Raw genomic sequence first — 21,783 nt, forward strand, 5'->3', positions numbered from 1 at the left:
AACAATAATAATAATAATAACACATTTCTATCCTGGTTTATCTTGCTAAAAAGAATTCAAAGCGGCTAACACTAAAAACAATACAATATATAATTTAAAAAACATACAAACTTTAAAATATGAATAAATATTGAAACTAGTATAAATAGTTTAAAGCATTAAAAACCTATTCATATGCCTAAAACATTTCACAGTATCCCTTGGCTCAGTCCTAAAAGCAGACTGGAAGATACATGCCATAGTGGCAAACCAGATTACCCACCCCCCCCAAAAAAGTTTAATTTAAAAAAATGGCTTTGCTTCTGTATAATACAAAAGTCTTCTTTGAATGCTGTGAAAGTTGTATTTTAACAGAAGTGCCAAAGGGTGTACATTTGCAAAATTATTCCTTCCATCCTCTTCTCTGGTACAACTGGGAAAAGTTAAAGGCATCTGCTTTCATTAACACACATAATTGTTGTTTTTGTATATAGATCATTATGTTTAAATCTGAACAAATTTGTTTAGCTTTAACTACTATTATTGAAACAAGTTTACTTTCCACCATCAATACTACCCATTTCTGGGTTAAAGATAAAATAATAACTCAAATTGGACCACAATTGTCTGAACACTCACATCATAGAGGGAAATCGTGATGGTAGGTGAAAATATGCTTGAAAGAAAATTCTCAGAAGAATTTTTGAGATTTTTCTCATGTATTCAACCTTTTAAATGTTCTCAATTGTTGGAGGGTTTTATTGAGCATTTCAAAACTTTATTTGAACATTTCTGGACTAAAACACACCTTTTCCCACCAACACAGTTGTCCTTCTCCATCTTCCTCCTGATGCTAGTCTTCTTCTTCAACCCCATCTACACTGCCATATAATGCAGTTTGGGTGGCACTCAACCTTTGGGCCTCCAGGTGTTTTCGACTTCAGCTCTCATAATTCCTAACAGCTGGTAAGATGGTTGGGATTTCTGGGAGTTAAAGTTCAAAACACTTGGAGGCCCAAAGATTGGGAACCACATATAGTGCAATTCAAGGCAGATAAACTGCCTCACATGAGTCTATACCAGTGGTTCTCAAGCTGGGATCCCCAGATGTTTTTGGCCTTCAACTCCCAGAAATCCTAACAGCTGGCAAACTGGATGGGACTTCTGGGAGTTGTAGGCCAAAAACATCTGGGGACCCCTGGTTGCATTACACTGTAGAATTAATGTACTTTGACACTACTTTAACTTTCATGGCTTAGTCTTACAGAATCAAGGTCTTTAGCCTTCCCTGTCCAGGAGTGTTGGTGCCTCACTAAACCACAACTACCAGGTTTCCATACTACTTAACTATGGCAGTTAAAGTGATGCCAAACTGCATAAATTCTACAGCATAGTTGCACCCCAAGTCGTTGTCTAAATGAAAGAGTACCACCTGAGCTCTGCAATGCAGCATTTTTCTGAATGAAGAAGAGTGTTTGAGGTCTGGGACATCTGTAGGGAAACTAAGGTGCTTGTTTACAAAGCTATCGTCTTCCCAACCCTGTTATATGCCTGCAAAATGTGGGCTATCTACAGACGTCACACTCAACTCCTGGAACTATTCCATCAGCGTTGCCTACAAAAAAAATCTTGCAAATCTCTTGGGAAGACAGGTGGACAAATGTCAGCGTGCTGGAAGAAGCAAAGACCACCAGCACTGAAGTGATGCTCCTACGCCATCAACTTAACTGGACGGTGATCGGGCCACATTGTCCGAATGCCCAATCACCATCTCCCAAAGCAGTTATACTCTCAACTCAAGAACGGGAAACGTAATATTGGTGGACAGGAAAAGAGATTTAAAGATGGGCTTAAAGCCAACCTTAAAAACGGTGACATAGACATTGAGAACTAGGAAGCCCTGGCCCTTGAGTGCTCTAACTGGACGTTGATGGTAACCAGCAGTGCTGCAGAATTTGAAGCGGCGCAAATGGAGGGCAAAAGGGAGAAATGTGCCAAGAGGAAGGCATGTCAAGCCAACCCTGACTGGGACCGCTTTCCACTTGGAAACCAATGTCCTCACTGCGGGAGAACATGTGGATGAAGAATAGGGCTCCATAGCCATCTACGGACCTACTGCCAAGACACTTCACTTGGAGGACCATCATCCTTGAGCTAAGAGGGATAGCCTAAAGAAAAAAGTAAGTAAGAAAGAGAGAGTACCTACAATTACTTGAGAATTTAAAATTTGTTAGATAACCAATATTAAAATGAAACATGTTGCGTGGTATTTCCTTTTCCTGAATAGGTAACAAATGATAACTAGTTTAATTTAAATTGTTTAAAGAGTCACTACCAGAAAGAACACTCAAGCAATATGTACTATACATTATCTACTTCTTGTAGACTAGAAGAATGAAATAAGACATTTTCCCAAGGCAATATGATCAGTCAAATAGTAGAATTTCAGTTAGAACAGTGGCTGGATCTTAGTTTCATGACAGTAATTGTTTGAAAGAAGGAATTTCAAGTCTTTTATGTATGGGTGCCTTTAAAAATATAATATTGTTTTCTACAGTTAAGCAAATAAGGAAGTCACACTTGGTTAAATGTGGCTTATTGCTCTGAAAATAGTTTTCTCCATCCTGGCTTTAAAGAAACATTTCCAAAGTGGCATGAAAAATATGCCTTTTTTGACACCATTGAAAAGTCATTTACTTAAAAGCATACAACAAAAAGAAAACAAGAAATTTAATAAAGAAAAAAAAGGAATTAATGAAAAAGGGGACACTGGTGATTACCAACCATTCAGTATTCTGTCTTTACTACTATTCACCATGAACTCTTAAGAGAACATGGAAAGGATGGAGGAAAGCATGACAGAGCTGTTAATCCAAACTAATGCAGATCGATTAAAGCAAATGATAATAAATCAAGCCTGGGTCCAAGCCTGCAATGCTGCCTTAGATGAAAACACTGCTAATCAAACATTTTGTTTGTCTGTGTATTCCTTTTCGTTTTTGATCCCTGGATATTCTTGGTTATCAAGTAGTCTGACAGCTTTTGAACATATACATGTTATTATGGTAAAACACTTTGCCATCAAAACATCCTTGAGGATTATGTATTTTAGCTTTCCAGAGGAATACAAGGAAAAGAAAAGCATCCAAAATACTGGGTCGATTTATTTGCCTAAATTATTTGCAATATTTTATGCCAAATTTCAGGAGAAAAGACATTCCTAAGGCATAAGAAGAATGGTGTAGGGTCAGATTGAAGGTCATAAGTCTAATCATTGAGTGCCCAACCTGGTGCTTTCAGTGAATTTCTTTTTATTGGATTCCAGCCTTTCTTTCTTCTAGACTGAGGTTAAGTTACACCTCTGTCTCAGGCCCATCTACACTAATGGGCTTGAGTTTCAAAGCAATATGTAAGAAAGCGGTCTTACTGTGCAGATGATTCCATAGGAAATTCTGGAACCACTTTGAGATCTGGATACTGATTACACAAACCACAGAGTACTGATACACATTAAGGGCTTTCCTATGCATGCTTTTCCGGAAGTTTGTTGTTTGCCCACCACAACTAGCTTAAGACTTCATTAAATAGTCAGTGTAGCTGGAGCTTCATATTCTTCAGAGGCATCGCCTCTCTGATACTCAAGGTAAGATATAACCATTTTGACTGGCTGCCCTTAATGACCCCTATAAAAACTTAATCTCTTTCTTAAAGATGGCCAAATCAGTAAACACCATTACCCCTTTGTGGCAGTAAATCTCATAAATTTACTGCATACAGTGTGAAGACATACTGATTATGTGTTGTGAATCTCACAGCATCGAACTTCAGTAGATGATTTATTTATTATTCATTCAGTAGCTTCGATTTCTTGTTTATTTACCATATGCTTCTTTCCCAGAATCTGGAACAAAGGCAGCTCACAAGATGTAAAGATACAAATAAAACTATAAACAGTTAGAATCCTAAAGCACAATTAAAGAAATAATATTAAAACATTGTTGATTAAAAAGCATTTTAAATGACATAAATAAAAAGGGTAGCACCGACTCATCAAAGTCCCTTTTCTCAGCTTCTCCCTATTCACTGCCAATACCCCATGCATTATGTATATCCCTCTCTTATCATGTCTCACAGCATCGAACCTGCTCACTTTTATTCTCTCTAGGGGTGCCTCCACACTGTGGAATCAGTGCAGTTTGACATCACTTTAACTGTCATGGCTCAATGTATTAAATCATGGAAGTTGTGGTTTTGCAAGGTGTTTAAACCTATCTGCCAAAGAGTGCTGGTGAGTGACTCACCAAACTGAAAATCCCAGGATTCCATAACAATGAGCCATGGCAGTTAAAATGTTGTCAAACTGCATTAATTTTACAATATACATCTACCCTATGATAAACAGTCCAAAACATGTTAACTCTTCTCACAGAGGACTTGCTCCATCCCTTGATTAATTTTGTTGTAGTTCAGCGTGATGGTAACGTTACTACTACTGATAGAAGGGAGAAGAGGGCTGCGCAGGTGTTGGAAGAGGAGCAGCAGCGAAAGCGGATTAGAGAGATAATCATGGCTCCGAGTGATTCTGAGACTTTCGAGGGCTTCTCCAACTGTGAAATGGGAGATGGGGAGGTAAACAAGGGAGTCAAGTGGGCTACTCGCGAACAAGAGTGCGACGAAGACCTTCAAAGGAAGCGTATCCATGATATACTTAGCGCTCCTACAGAGGACGAGGACTTCATGGGGTTTGAAAGGAGTGATGGGTCTGGGAGTGATATGGGGGAAAAGGATGAGCTGGATTGGACCCGTGTTCAGGAGATTAGGGACATTTGCAACCAACCCACCTCCAGTGATGAGTTTGAGGGGCAATCGGGAAGCACTTGGCAAGATCTAAGTCTTGACAGACGCTGGCAGAGGTGGAGGGATGGGCGCTCGGGTTCAGCTGTGGGGTTGGAGGCAGCTGAGAGCAATGATGAAAGGGTGGGTAGCTCATCATCCTCTAATGAGGAACTTTAGGATAAATATGGGTTTTGTTTGTATGGCTCTTTGCAGAAGGCAAAGTGTTTCTTTTGAGGTGTGAATCTTTGTTGCTGCCAATTCTCGAGTTTGGGTCCTCGGACTACAGATTCCTGTGTTCCTGCGCTCCTGTGTTTACTTCTACTCTGCTGCTTGACTCCGGACTGCTTTTGACCAACGTTTTTTGCCACTCGGATTTGGACTACTTGCCTACCATGTGCTTCGACCTTGGACATTCTCTGGACACTGATTTTTGGCTTCTTTGTTCTGTGCTTTTAAACTGTGTGTGTTTTCAGCATTTTGCTGCAAGTTTGAGTTTAAACCAGATTAAAATGCCAGGATAATCTGGGTTTTATTTCAGTTCCTCGCAACGCTTTCTTTTTGATGCCAAATTGTTGGCTGAGCTTGGGGCACTGAATTTAAGTGCTCCAAAGACTGTTGTGAACAATAAATTTGTGCTTGGACCTTTTACTCTGTGTCTTGGCTTACTGACAATTTTAACTTCTTTCACACTCCTAAAATTCTACAATATCCTTTTTCAGATGCAGAGTATATAAATGCGGAAAACTATGTAACAAATTTTACAACATAACATATAGTGACTGTATTAATACTTTATTTTCTGACACACCTTCAGATCCCAAAATAATAGCAGAGCTATTCTGTGAAATCTAATTAAGAGTCTTTGTTTGTTCTATTTGAACGACAGCTCAATTGCATATACCACTATTATTCAACAAAAACTAGGAGTTTGTTGTATGCACTTACATTTTTTTTTTGCTCTAGTTACTATCTTTACAATTAGGCATAAAAATTCAGTGTACACTAATTCCGCCTGCTTTGTGAATTAAAGGTAAATAAATTCACACAAAGATAACATTAATGATCTTGTACGAAGACTCATTGCTCTCAATCTTTCAAGCTGTCAGTGGTTGATAGTCATGTACACTAATGGAAAGGCTCCTATTAATAAACAAAAATAAATGAGCACTAAAATTGCAATTGCCCTGCAATCCTCTGTCATGAATCTACAGGCAAACATTATATACATGTTGACAACATTAATGCTTTGGGAGCTATTGAACCAACTTATTTTTAATACACTAATCTTCAGAATTTGGAAACATTTTCACAACACTAAAAAAGTGACCTTACTTCCCCTCATACATATATAAAATTTCTATTAATTTTTGCAGTTTGCTGGCTGTTTTTAGCATCAACACTTTAAAGAGCTAATAATATGTTTGTGCTTTGCATTTGCTTAACATATCTGATAAAGAAAAAGCTAGAAAATCCAGCCCAATTAGAAGACCTAAAGTTCACCTTATTTAGTGGATAATAATAAATTAGCTATAATTAGCTATAATAAAAACACAAGAAAATATACATCATACTAGACAAAGGATATAGACATGAATGGTGCTTCCCATATAAAGATCATTACACTCATTAAGGTTTATGAAATATTGTTGATTTATAAGACTATTCATTTAGACATGATTGTTATTACTACTTGTTTAGCTGAAGTGGGCACTTATCATGTAAGAGAAACATGCCCTTATGTAAGTCATGAATTGTGCATGAATTGTGCACACTTATGCACAATTTAAATGACAGCATCCATTTTCACGTTCTATCCCCATATAAATTAAACAGTTTTTGCGAGGACACATTTTTTCAGTAATGTATGTTCTCATGTTATATACTACCCCATTTTCCTGATATCACTTTAGCAGGTCTTTGTGGAGATTAAAATACAACCCCCATATTATACATGAGAACAAAACTGAAGTATGACATCCAAATGCCTCATTTCCAACAAGGAGAAGACTTAGACCCCCATATACACTGCTATATAAAATCCAGATTATCTGCTTTGAACTGGATTATATAGCAGTGTAGATTCAAATAATCCAGTTCAAAAAGATAATGTGTATTATCTGTTTTGATAATCTGGATTATATGGCAGTGTAGTTCTAGCCCATGTGTAACAAGAATAGAGAAGTATATGTTCTCATGTGAGCTAATGTGGAGTAAGGTTCAAATCCCCACTTGACCATGGAAATCCACTAGGTTCCCTTGGGCTACTCGGGCTGGATCAACACTTCCCTATATCCCAGAATCTCATCCTAGATTATCTTCTTATCCCAGTTTATCTGGCAGTATAGAGACATATAATGCAGTTCAAAGCAGATAAAATGGGATTGGATCCTAGGATATATAGCAATGTAGATCCAGACTCTTTCTTCCTCAGAGGAAGTCATTGGCAAACCTTCTGAACAAACTATTGTCAAGTAAATCCTGTGATAGGGTTGTTTTAGGGCCCTTCCACACTGCCCTATATTCCAGAATATCAAGACAGAAAATCCCACAATATTTGCTTTGAACTGGGTTATCTGATTCCACACTGAGATAATGTGGGATTTTCTGCCTTGATATTCTGGGATATAGAGCTGGGTGGAAGGCCCCTTAGAATTGCCATAAATGGGTAATAACTTGAAGGCACACAACAACAAACAACAACAACAACAACAATGACTGAAAACAACTTTTTCATCTTTACTCAGAAAAATTATTTAAGGTTGTCTTTCTTCTTTACAGTACCATAGATCTTCACTTGTTCTCATTGATGAACCCAGATTAAAAAAATATATCCATTCAGTGATCTTACTTATGGCACTACACTAACTATCTGATGACAGTGGTTAGCATTATGCCAGATGAATACTACATTCTTTTCTCCCATAGGGCAGTATTTTCGCCCCTGCCTACGTTCTCGTGGATAATTAATCTGTTTTAATTACACACTAAAACAAAACAGTTCTGTAATGGATGCATTTGCTCACTTTTACCCAACCAAGATAATAAGAGTGTTCCACTGCCAAATAGCTTGAATGTGAGAGGCTTAGGGAATCCCTTTCCACTCCTAAAAAGAAGCTTTTTAAAAGGTCATGTACTTTGAAATATCAAGAATGCCAATGTGCTGTAAAGGTTTCTATATGCATATTAACTTTAGTGTTTGAGAAAGGAGAAAGAAGCTAGTTTTAAAATGTTTGAGGGCTGTAATGCTAATGCATACAATAGGATGGCAGAACAATGTAAAACAATGCATGTAAGAAAGAAGGAAGTAGAACTCAGGAGAAATCTTCTGACTTTCTGAAGTCCCATACTGGCCAGTGGGTTCTGGGAGACGTAGTCTCCAAATTTTGGGAGGGTGATGCAGAACATTTCAAAATTTGATCCCCTTTCCCCCACCCATAGCAAACCACTTCTCAGCAATATGTTTTCATCTATTTTAGACCAAATAAAGGAATAATCCTACTAGGAAAATCAAACAGAAAAAAAGAGGAGTGGAGGAAACAGGGCAAAAACTTCGGCATTCATGCTATGCTTTAAGAAACTACATCTAATCCATCTATTTTGTAGGGAAATTACAGCAGCTCAGTTTTGATGCACAGCTTGCTACTATCACATTTAAATCACTCCTCTCTCATAGGAGGAAAAACAGCTTATGAAGTCAGTCTTCATGTTCAAAGGAATTTTCATATTCAAAGCAACCGTTCTTTATTTAAAATTTACAGAGCTTAATAATAAACATTTCAAAACCTCAGAGAGCAAAAACTCCTAATTCAAAGCGTAAGTATGGAAATATGGCAAAGACAAGTGAAGTAGAAAAGAATAAAAATAATGTTCCTGGGTTGTTGTTGTTTGTGTGTGCATGTTAAAATATAAATGGGAGTTAATTCTTTTGGGCTGAAATGTGTGGTCACTGACTAGATAGCTGTTGTCTGGAAAATGGAACATGACTTTTTTCAAGCTAGTGCAAGAAAAACACATTTTCAAATTCATTATAGATGTTAACATAATATGAAACAAATACCACTGTCCAAGAACAGGTCTGAAATATTTAGGTTTAATGCTAGGGAAACTATTTGGTGGTTGTTCTAGAGAGCTTTAAATAGTTATAATACAGCAGTAAGCAATCTGATCATATCACCATAGATTTGGAAGAGTCCTTGTGGGTCATCCAGTCCAACCCCCAGCCAAGAAGCAGGAAAATCGCATTGAAAGCACCCCTGACAAATGACCTATAACAGTTCCCTTTACTGTATTCAACATATAATGTATCTACAGGAGCCATATAGATTGGAGTAGGGCTGGATGTGAATACTCCAGATCACTTCTGGAACAATTAGTACAACCAGTTTTTGGGCCACTGTGCTTCATGGTCATTGCTACAACAGCAACCAGACAACGACGTTAAGTGCCATCTCTTCTCCCCAGGCCACTCGAGACCAGGAAAAGCAGGATGGCTATGCAAACAGTGGCTGCTGGTTCCGAATTGGAACTGGCCCAACTGTTTATACATCACCAAAGTGAGAGAAAGTTGTAGAGCATCCAGAGTAAACTACCTGAACTACAAGTTTGTTGCAAGGGCAAGATAGGAATGGTTCTGGGAGAGAAGATTTCTGTGTTAAAACTCTTACTGGAATAACAGTATTATAAATATTGCCAACTACATAGGCTACTGAAAAAGAGCAGAATATATTATGGTTTTAAAAACTACGTTATTCTTTCAAAAATTCCTTGAATCAAAATCTTACTGTGATATCACTTTATTTCCTGCTTCCAGCTAACCAGTAAGTACATTTCAATCACATGCAAATTCTAACTGCGCTATAATTTCTAAGAATATTTCTACTTGAAGCTTTCTATCCCTTTTGTAGCCATGAATTTTAACAGCTGGCTCTCAGAATAAATTTCAGGAAATGCTCCCCAATAGCTAAATTACTTATTTCTTCCATTTTCGAAACTGCAATGTGCAACAATGAGTCATCTCATATGCTGCCAAGCATCCCACTTATCATGCTTCTGAAATGCATTTTAAAAAAGAAAGAAAAGAAAAACAGCTATCATACAAATGACTTGCATTATTGGCAATTCTTCTTAGAAATAATTTCCAATGAATCCTTTGCATACAAATATATCGCAGTTAACTAAGTAGATGTGTTCCTTCCTAGGCATTACTTCTTCAACCAAAAACTTGGTACTGGATGCAGAACTAACATTTTTCAGGAAATGTTTTATTTAAAACTGCAAATGTGTACATGGAAAATGTAACAGGCAAGTCATTTCAATCTTTTGAACCTTATAAAGACTACTTGAAGGCATCACCCAAAATACACCCAGGGATGGCTTTTCTTATGATTATCAGTTTGGTGGCAAAGTGTATACATTTGCCCTTTCAAAAAATACGCTAGCCAGCCAGATTTGAACTAGCCAGCCAAATTTGGGAGTGAAAAAATTCCCTGGTCATGAAACACAACCATAATTAGTAAAGTATATTAGAATTCATTAGAAGCCATGACGAATAAAAACACCCACCAAATATTTACACATGACAACCTAGAACACTTCACACATTATTGAAGTGTCAATGTATTGACAAAAGAACTAGCATCTCAGTATTCCAATTTTAGAATGCTTCTCCCCTCACCTGTTTTAGAAGATGTTTTCTAAATCCTTCATCTTTTCAAATAGGTAAATATGAACAAATGTTTCTCTCTGCATGCCTCACATTTTCCTCTATCATCATCTCTTCATGTCACTACAATCTAAATTTGTCTCATGTCGATATACTCTGAGTCTCATGCACTGCATATAGACCACCAACCCAATCTCCCAAACTCCTATCACCTTACCTGCTCTTTTTAGTAAACCCAACTTTATTTATTTTATTTAGCCTATTTATACCCTTCCTTTCTTTACCTCAAGGGGGACTCAAGGCGGCTTACATATGGCCATTATTGAGTAAAGTATATGAGAACACATATAAACATGAATACTAAAATCAATTGAATTAAAATTAATAAATATTAAATATTTTAAAATTACATTCAATGTTAAAATCACGCCATCCAGAAATTGTAGTCTAAGACTGAAGTCTAACTATCACACCTACATCAAATCTTTTCTCTGTCTATTTCATGCTTTTACCTATAAAGCCACCAACACATCTAACACAAGTGTAGGACTTACACAGACACAAAAAAACCCCAAAACGTTCCTTGCATCAGTATTCACAATATTCAGATGATGATGATCATGATCATGCAGGAGCCCCTGGTGGCGCAATGGGTTAAGCCCTTGTGCCAGCAGGACTGAAGACCAACAGGTCTCAGGTTTGAACCCAGGGAAAGTGCAGATGAGCTCCCTCTGTCAGCTCTGGCTCCCCATGCGGAGACATGAGAGAAGTCTTCCACAAGGATGGTAGAACATCAAAATATCCAGACATCCCCTGGACAATGCCCTTGCAGACGGCCAATTCTCTCACACCAGAAGTAATTTCCAGTTTCTCAAGTCGCTCCTGATACGAAAAAAATATCAAGCAGCATTTTCTCTCTTTAAAGAGATTCACAGTAGTAAATGAACCTTCCTACTAGATTAATGTTTGATTGAGTATAATGGGATTCACAGAATAGCCACATTGTGCACAAGTTTCCAATGGCAATCTTCTCAAAAGCTATAAACACCAGCTTCAAGCATAAAGAGGATAATAGGGGTAAACATAACAAATAGCTCCACTTGGTCACATCTTGAGCCAGGTGTATACATCATGTCACTTCATCATTAAGATCCTAACAATAACTCTTTGTTTCAAACAAGTAATAATGCAGATATGATCTTATTCATATGTTCTCACCTGCTTCGGAGTCACGCCAGGCATGCGAATATCCAGTGCAAAATCTGACAACCCCATAGGAACAAGTTGCCTGTTACTGCCAAGACATTCATTCGAATGAGTCCTGACAGTGTCCTTATACCTAACACAATAAAAGGAAGGAGAGAGAATGATTAGGGACGTTATACATTTTACTTGCATTCTAATACATTTTATAGGCTGATAGGATTCTTGTAGGTGCTCTATTGGCTTCTACTGGGATTTGCAAATCTTAGAAAGATCTCAAAGGAAATCCATTTATGGGAATTTTACTAACATTTTAAGACATATTTGTGGATTATACAGTGTTGATTCACTGAACTTTCAGTGCAAATTCCAATTTATAAAGGCCATGTAGAGATTGTCACCAGTTGATTATGTAGAATTCACTTTGTGATGCATCAAACAGATGACATGCTTGCCAAAGAAAATCGTAAGATATAAACATAGCACTGATATGTCCCTTATATAAATAATAAACTAGAGTTGAAGAAATCCAGGAAAGAAATTCTTAACATTTCACTTCAAGCATTTCAACTTCCATTTAATCTTGCATTTTATATCTTTTGTCTTGAAAGCAAACCTGTCATGGTAAATTTTCTTACTTCGAATTTGTATAGGAGGTGAATTTAGAGACCACCACACGCAAGATGACAGATGTCTGACAGCTTCAAAGCCTCAAGATAAGAGAGGCCTTTGATGCAATGTGAATACTAAAATATCTATGGATAAATATTTGATGTGATAATTACAGTGAATATCCTGTACATACAGCCATATTGTCTGTGAGCAAATATAACTGACTTCCCCTTAAGAAAACATCCAGAAATTCATGCCAACGTTTTCCAAGAGGCTAATCAAACAGCTGACAAGTAATTCAATGCTCTTTCAAAAGGGATTTCTGATCAGGAAGAAGAGAGGACTTAACTGGGAAGACTTTTATACAAGAAAGTCAGGCCCCTTCCACACTACTGCATAAAATCCCACATTTTCTGCTTTGAACTGGAATATATGGCAGTGTGGACTCAGATAATCCAGTTCAAAGCAGATATTGTGGGACTTTCTGCCTTGATATTCTGGGTTATATGGATGTGTGGAAGGGCCCTCACCTACTGAGACAATTTATGACATTCACAGGAACTTTACATGGAATCCTTTGTACATATGTACTATCGAAGGCTTTCATGGCCAGAATCACTGAGTTGTTGTAAGTTTTTCAGGCTGTATGGCCCTGTTCCAGAAGCATTTTCTCCTGACATTTCGCCTGCATCTATGGCAGGCATCCTCAGAGGTTGTGAGATCTGTTGGAAACTAGGAAATTGATTTTATATATCTGTGGAATGTCCAGGGTGGGAGAAAGAACTCTTGTCTGTTTGAGGTAGGTGGGAATGTTTCAATTGGCTACCTTGATTAGTATTTAGTGGCCTAGCAGTTTTCAAGGTCTGGATTCTTACTGCCCAGGGGAACCCTTTGTTGAGAGGTGATTAGCTGTCCCTGATTGTTTCTTGCCTGGAGTTCCCTTGTTTTGTACATATGTTTTTAAAAAGTATGCACCAGTACTTGTAAGGCAATGAACATTTCAACCAGTAGGACCTGCAATTAAACCAGTGATTTTCAACCTGTGGGTTCCCAGATGTTTTGGCCTTCAACTCCCAGAAATCCTAACAGCTGGTAAACTGGCTGGGATTTCTGGGAGTTGTAGGCCAAAACACCTGGGGACCCACAGGTTGAGAACCACTGAATTAAACAATAGTAATTACAATCAGAATTTCAAAAAAAAATCTGTATTCACATGGCTTTTGTTTGCTTTGCAGGAAGATACATTCTCAAACACAAGACTGAAACTCAGTTGCAACACTAAACAGCATGCACTGATAAATGACCAACTCTTGCTTAGGGAACCCACCTCTTGAAGACCGAAAGTGGGCTTCTGAAAGCCAAGCAGCTGTTTTGAAAAATAAGGAACAATATTAGCAGGTTGTTAACGAGGCCAGCCATGTCCACCCTGCTGTTCCTGACCCGATTAGAGAAGCAGGGAAAGGGCAGCCCAGTTTTATCGGCTGTGATCCTGACAATTAGGCAGCGGCAGCACTATCAATTCAGTACTTCATTATGATGTTCTCTGCAGGCATCCTACAGCACTTTGGCAGACCATCTGTCTTGGAAGGTGATGTGATCTAAATCAGAAAGGTGGGATGATACTGTGCTGTTTTCATTAGAAGCGGCATAAGAAGGAGGAAGAGCAGGGTGCAGGGCAAAGAAGCCCTCCTTCCTTTGCAAATAAGTCCCACTGCACTTGAGTCCAGCGGGGGGGGGGGGGGGGGGAAACAGAAGAAGACGTCACCACCCCTCGTCTTTTTCACCAGTCTATTGTCAAATCTCCAGGCTACTTTATCAGTCCATTCCAGAGTGAAAGACGATCCAAGTAGCATCGCAGAAACACATGTCACTCATCATTCGGAACCTGTAAAAATAGAAACAGATAATGGATGCCTAGCACATTATAGCATGAGTTCTTTGCAAATCATCACTGAAGCATTTTCACACAATAGGAACTTCTCAAGCTTAATTTCAACTCAGAAAAAGGTACTATAAAATGTATCAATCCACACTCTTCCATCCACACAATATTTCAGTACATGTTCTTTGTAGCATTTACAGTGACTACTATAAATCATCCTATTAAAGGATGTTTATCCAACTTTAAATTTACAGGATTTTAAAACCCATGCACCTGTAGTTGTTATTTGTCTGTATACTTCAGAGAAGACTGGATTCTGAAGTCTAAATCCAAAATTACTCCCCACTAACACATACATAAAGGTAAAGGTTTCTCTTTGACATTAAGTCTAGTCGTGTCCAACTTTGGGGGTGGTGCTCATCTCCATTTTTAAGCCAAAGAGCCAGTGTTGTCCATAGACACCACTTGGTCATGTAGCCAGCATAACTGCATGGAACGCCATTATCTTCCCGCAGAAGTGGTACCTATTGATCTACTCACATTTGCATATTTTTGAACTGCTAGGTTGTCAGAAGCTGGGACCAACAGTGGGAGCTCACCTTGGCTCCCAGCAGCTCAGCGGTTTAACCCGCGATACCACCAGGGGCCCAAAGACATATATACTAAATGGCTTTTCTGAGGACAACACTTGGATATTGTTCCATTGATTTAATGACTACACTTAATGGATTTAAACTGTGATTTTTTTAATACTGTTTATATTTAATTCTGTATTAATGTTTGCATATTCGTATATTTTAAATTGTATGCTAATGATTTTATGTTAAGCTGCTTTGGGTCTCCTTCGGGAGAGATAAAGTGCCGTATAAATAAATAAATAATACTCTGGTGGGGATGAACAATTAGATTTTATTTACTGTTGAGTATCACATGAAATATTATACTCTTACCAACAATAAGGAGGGTTGGTATTGTTTCTGTAATTTAGAGCAAGCACAAACTTGTTCAGCATGTAGAAATAGCCTTTGAAAATATGGTAAAAATAGACTTTCCTCATAACTTCCTCACCTTACTGCTAAAAAGCAAGCATTTAGGATCTTCAACTGACTTCCAGACTGTATGAGCAACTTTGGTTGGCACTGTGCATATGTTAGCAAGTCCCAATACAGAATATTTTTAAAAATGATTTGACCCTTAGCCTTTTTACACTCATTTCCTTTTAATTTATGATTCAGTTTATTACAGTTCAAAATCTATGCATTATTTATTAGTGGTGTTTCGGTTGCAGGAATTACTTCAAACTCAGACTGCCTGGGTGTTCAAAACTCTTAAATATAGAAATAAATTCAACATAAATTTAACCGTGGTTATCATATGGACAAGTTGCTATTGAAACTATAGTAATCAGAATATAATAATAATCTTTATTTGTATCCTGCCATCATCTCCCCAAAGTGCCACATGCAGACAACAATACATAAGTATAAATACAATGACATATAAATATAATCGACAGCACATAAAAATCTCATTAATAAAATTATATTAAAAATGAAAATTATAAAATTCCTAAAACACAGTGGAACCTGTTGTCAGGGTATCCTTTTCTAACTTATAGAAAATGTTAGTGATTCAAATGGCACCTCAGATTTGAACATATGTACATAAACACAGGCAGATTAAAAATACGAATACATTGTGCAGAATTGGTGTTGTTTTTTTTGTGGGGGGGGGGTCAAGTTTCATTAAAAGAGTTTTGTTCATTATTTATGAATTGCTTGAGGTATGTTAGGAACTATACTGTACAAGAAAGAGAGCAATTTTTTTCCAAGGAATTTTGAATCTAGAATGGAAACTAAAGAGCCAGAAAATAAAACAGAACAAGTGAGGATAAGGGATACAACAGCAAGATTGCATGGTTGCTTAGACTCATTATGTGTGCATCTTGATATAGCAGCTTTGTTTTAAGTTAGATTAGATGTTCCAGAGGAGACGAGGAATAAAAAGACAGGAAGAAAGTCAAGCAGAAAGGTCAGAAAAATGTTTTGACTGATTAGAAGCCAAAATCACATTTTCCAAAGCTGTGCACACAGATGTAAATGCAAAATGGAAGCTATTTCACAAAATTAATTGTATATACTCAAACCCTCAACATGAAATAAAGAGACCAGACAACATATGTGTAGTATAAAGGTGGCATTATTTGACACATTTCTTTATTTATGTATTTATGCCTGTGTTTGTTGAATTTTTGCAACCTTCAGGAAAAAAGGGTGTTAAATCTACTAAATGGATCAATTCAAGGGACAGGAGTCAATCCTCTGGCTACCTTCACAGGCCACCCTTGGATCAGCACCTCAACCTCGAGGGCAATCCAAACTATATTTGTTGCTCACCCTGGCCGGTCTTAACTGGAAGGCCATTCTGGGGGTGCTCCCTTGCAAACCACAAGTGTGAACAGAAAAGCAAATAGTGAGGGAGATTCTCAATTTCCGGGCCCCTGCAAACACATAAACGAAAAGCCCGTGGGGTGCCATCAATCACTGCTGTGGGCATACTTTGAAAATGAAGGGCTGTGAAGGCTTGCCTAAGTTTTGGAAATGTGAGTCTAGTCAGGTAGATGGCCCTATCATGGTCAAGTTTGTACAGTCGAAACCAGTGGGAGAATTTGGAGTTATTAATAGCCTGCCTATCATGGTGGACACAGTGATTAAAAATATATTAATGGAGCTTCTCCCTTGACAAGATAGAGGGCTTATCAGACAGAGTGGGGTGAAATTCCAGCAGCTTCTGGTATCTAATATTCCAGACTTTGCATTTTGTTAGCTGTTCAAAACATTCCTTGGGGAGAACCCTAACTGAAGAGCCTTTTACATTTCTCCAATAATTAAATAGGGTGAAATGAACACGTGATCTAATGGAGGGGAGACCAACCTCTGCCCGGACCAAGGCTGCCAGGGTAACTAAATTTGCTTAGGTGAGCAAAGACCAAAATAAGACAAGCAAAGACAGCCAAAAATTATCTTTTCAGAGTCACTTAAAAGAATTTTGAAGAGGATCAAAGAAAATCATAATACCAAATTGTTGTGCTGCACTGATTTGCCCTTAGTGTTAAGATTAAAGAAACAGACATGACAGATGGTTACAAAAACACCCATATAAATTAAGATTTTAGGCATAAGACACCAGACACAGAAATTGAGCCTCCTTATGACGAACAGAAGGTGCTCAACTACACTATAGTAACAATACTGAGCATACTTCAGGTCACACATAACAATGATCCAGTGTATCTCGTTCTTGCCTTTTGAATCAACTCTACAAATGATTTAATGAATCTTACAAGGTTTTGATTTAGATGCATTTCTTGGCACATTAAATTTGCCACTATTCATGTATTTATAGGAACACTGGTATCAATGGGGCACTGACATATAAGGGGCCTCAATTTCTGTGCCTGGTGTCTTGTACCTAAAACCTACATTAAGTTAAATCCTGACTTTCTCTTATTTGACTTTATCGACAAACCTAATTATTGAAACAGACAATGTTAATTGCAAATACTTTTTAACCTTTTCTACCTCTCCATAACTAAAAATGAGATAGAAAAGATTTCCTATCTCTTGGCTGACACTTACCCTGTGGTTTGAATTTACTTAGAGTTAAGCGTTTCATCTCTAAAGTGGGGTGAGCAAATTAACCCCTAAAAGAAATCAAAGATTCTCACTTTTTCAATACTCTCAACATTTTATTACAATATCTGTGTAACAAAAATAAGGGCATGCATGAAATGATTGCATGTCAGACTACACAGAGAAGGCATTGAATTATTATTATTATTATTATTATTATTATCTTTATTTATACCCCGCTAACATCTCCCGAAGGACTCGATGCAGCTTACAAAGGCCAAGGCTGCCAACAAAACAACAACAATACAGCAATAAAACTCATAAAGCAAACAATAAACATCAAGCAAAAAATAAAACACTAAAAACAATGACACCATGACGCATTTAAAACCTAAGGCCGGGCCAATGTAATGAACAAAATTTAAAAGTGCTGGACATGACAGGTGAAATGTAGAGGTTTTGGAGGCATGTGGACAATTTCAACAGGAGAAAACCATGAAAATGAACAAAATCTGGCTACCAGTATTAAAAAAACTTTAGAATTACAGCACAACAAGAGAGAGGAAACAAGCAAGGACATCTAATCACCTCTTAACAAAAGTTTGCTCCAGGCATGTCAGGCCATTATATGCTATTCAAGATGGTCAGTTGAAACATTCACACCTAGCTCCAGCAGACAAGAGTCCTTTGTCCCACCCTGGTCATTCCACAGATATATAAACCCTTTTTCCTAGTTCCAACAGACCTCACTACCTCTGAGGATGCTTGTCATAGATGCAGGTGAAATGTCAGGAGAGAATGCCTCTAGACCATGGCCAAATAGCCCGAAAAAACCTACAACAACACAATGATTGCTTTTGTTTCATAATTTCTAGATGAATACATTTTTCAAGAATACCGTCACTCATATTCTTACAAGCTCCTTGTTATGCATCCCATGCATTATGTTTCCTATCCCTACTCAACCATTTCAAAATACATATACTGAAGTGCAATGCATGCCGCACTAATGGAGGTGAAGAAAACATTTGCTTTTGAAAGCATGCCCCCTGCCTAATAATACATTGAAAATCTATAGCCCCTGTTCCTCCAGAGAATTCCATAGTTTAGCAAAAAGCATTTAAATTGTTATGGATAACAGATAACACAGATAGTTAGGGTTTCTGTTATGTCTTATGATAAAACTACTCAATTTTTCCAACAGGAAATATTCAGAAAATGCTCTGTTTAACAAAATACACAACGCTTATTAACAAGGCAATAAGATCCCCATGAGATACTACATTTGCAGATGTCCATAAAGAAGACAAAGTCATTATTGGTATTATAATGAACAAAGTTCAAGACCTTTCTCTCTGAGGTGACCAAGGAGGGACTAAACAGAGTAAAGCTAAGTTGGGGCACTGACACATTTTGTGGTATACTTGCAGCAATTCAATTTGTTCTTGGAAGAGCTTAAGGGTTCAGTGTCCTGATAGTATACTGAGTGGGAACAGTCTTCAAAAGACCTACCCCAGAAACTGGAAGCCTTGGTGTTTTGCCCTGCTTCTCTTGGGCATGAGGAAATCCGGATCCATTTGTGAACACCAACATATCTGACAAGACAGCATGGTTTAGACCACCAAGCTCCTCCTATCTAATTTTCACAACAGAATGTGCAATGGGAGGAAAGGTAGAAAGCAGTCAAGGGAGTGGATCGACACGTATAGAAATGAATGCCTACCAATTCTGTTTAGGATGCATTATTATTCCTTGGAATATACTACCACATTTTTATTATTAACTCTTCACACTTCAGTGTCACAACACAGCAGCAACAGAGAACAGAAGGGAACTGTTCATCTGCATCAAGTCATGTTGGTCCCCACTCCCAAATCAGAGCCAGCTGTTTGCTTCTGAAAAGCTGATTATATCTTGATTAGACTTGACTATGAAAGTGTGTGGAAAATAGGATTAACCAGTCTAGCAAAGGCCACAAAAGAAATTGGAAAAATGGTATTTTAACCCAGACAGCAAAAGGCAAACACCGTATCACAAACGGTGAATGTGTAGGGCATGGGGCTAAAGAACAAGGTGGCATTGCTATGTGTAATCTTACCCATATTGAACAAAATCTGGCTCTTCTCTAAGCCAGGAAAGAAAAAATTTAGCCACATAACCAGTATATTCTGATTAAATGCAAGCAGAACTTTCTTCAAGGCAAAAACATATAAATCTTTATGAGGAGATTTCACAAAAATTCCAATTATAAAACAGATGGTTTTTCACATCCCTTTTCTCCCTTCAACATTTTAAGGCTGGAACTAATTCATAAAAATAATACATGAGCCAAACGACACTTTCCACTGTTTTCACAAATAAGGCAATCTATTTGACTTGGAAATATTTGCAGCTCTAAATTTAATCACATATTCCCAGTATGTTATAAACTTGGCTGAAAATATTATTTTCACCAGGTATCTACACCAAAATGGATAATAGGGATCCCACCGAACTGCTGTGCTATAGGGATGTACCAAAGTGTTCAGACACATTACTAAATTGTTCTAACATTTCTACATGCTTCATATGTGCACTACAGTTTTGATGTTGATATGATATCTAAGAAATTCTAGTTCACAAACTTCAATTATAATTGGAGCCTGGTATTTTCTATTTTCTCTTTTACAAATGTGAACGTACAGCTCTGACAATAGTTCCCAGAAGCTTTTCTTTACTGCTGCTGCCACTAAATGCCCTAATGGATACAATTCATAGGATACAGTGGGAGAAACACACACCCCATCCCCGTTTTCTTATGAAAGATGTCAACTGAACAATCCCAATTTCCCTAAATGCAGAGCTGCAGCAGAATAAATTTTCATTTTTTCTATTGCTACCAGAAATAACTCAAATTAACAAACTAAACAAATTAAAAACTAAAATTTTAATACTACAGTGGGAACTTTAAAAAAAAACCAATAAAATCATACTGTAGTTAGAGAAAGGAATGAAAACAAATACGATAGACCAAACGGACAAAAATCAGACTTGAGGCTTGCTGAAACAAGAATCAGCAGTGAAATAGTTTCCAAGGAACTGTAAGTTCCTCGCTCTAATATTTACTCTAAAAAACCATTGCTATGACCTGCCGAAAGATGCATTTAGAACAGTCATGAAACATGAAAACAACATCTAATACTAACCCCAGCAGGCAGGAAGGATGACAGGACAGGTACAAATTCTCCTGTGCCCTGCCTTTTGTAAGTCAGCTGTTCTTGTCTTTCTTCCTTTGATTGTATTGCAAAGGATTGTGTTTGGTTCTGGGTACCACAGCAGTTTAAGTAATATATAAATAAGTTGGAAGCACCCAGAGGAGGAGAACAAAGATGTGAAGGATCTGGTAGCCATCCCCTATGAAGAATGGCTGAAGAAGCCCAGTGTATTTAGCTTGGAGAAGACTCAAAGATGATGGGGCAACAATCTTCAAATATTTGATAAGTTGTTATGCAGAAGGATGGAACAAATGTTGCAAAGATTTTAAATGAACACTAAGAAGGATAACAGATGTTAACTGACCATGGAACATGCTGCCTTGAAAGGGGATGAATTATTTGTTGGTGGTTTTAACCAAAAGTTGTATGGTCATTTGTTAGGACACTTTTGCAATGGATTTTCTCTACTAGAACTAGATTAGATGAATCATGAGATACCCTCTACTTCTACAGTTCTTTGGTTTTATTTTTTTTTTTCATTTCTAGAGCTACACCAATATTTGTAGCTCATGTAGAAACATGGGCGAGGGGGGGTCATCTTTAAGAATACCAGTTCAAGCGTCTTGCTGGTATACAGGCAGTCCCTGACTTACAAACATCTGACTTACAAATAACTCATAATTCAGAATGGAGGTAAGACAACAGGAAGTGAGAGAAATCTACCCCCAAGAAGATACACTCCTGAAAATATTATTATGAGGAAAAGGTGTCTCAACTGAAACT

At 37.6% G+C, this 21,783-nt stretch overlaps 1 protein-coding gene across 8 annotated transcripts in view; it reads right to left on the reverse strand.

The window, feature by feature from the left end:
* PAM (peptidylglycine alpha-amidating monooxygenase) overlaps positions 1-21,783 on the reverse strand; it is a 170,364-nt gene that overhangs the window by 89,897 nt on the left and 58,684 nt on the right. For all 8 annotated transcript variants that reach the window (XM_067464524.1, XM_067464525.1, XM_067464528.1 and 5 more), the window contains exons 2-3: positions 13,620-14,177; positions 11,696-11,816 (exon numbers count right to left, since the gene is read on the reverse strand). In XM_067464524.1, the coding sequence (XP_067320625.1) occupies positions 11,696-11,816; positions 13,620-13,711 (213 nt within the window). In that variant the 5' untranslated portion in view covers positions 13,712-14,177. The remainder of the gene's footprint in view (positions 1-11,695; positions 11,817-13,619; positions 14,178-21,783) is intronic.

This window comes from Anolis sagrei, chromosome 2, assembly GCF_037176765.1.
Source record: "Anolis sagrei isolate rAnoSag1 chromosome 2, rAnoSag1.mat, whole genome shotgun sequence".
Classification (NCBI taxonomy): domain Eukaryota; kingdom Metazoa; phylum Chordata; class Lepidosauria; order Squamata; family Dactyloidae; genus Anolis; species Anolis sagrei.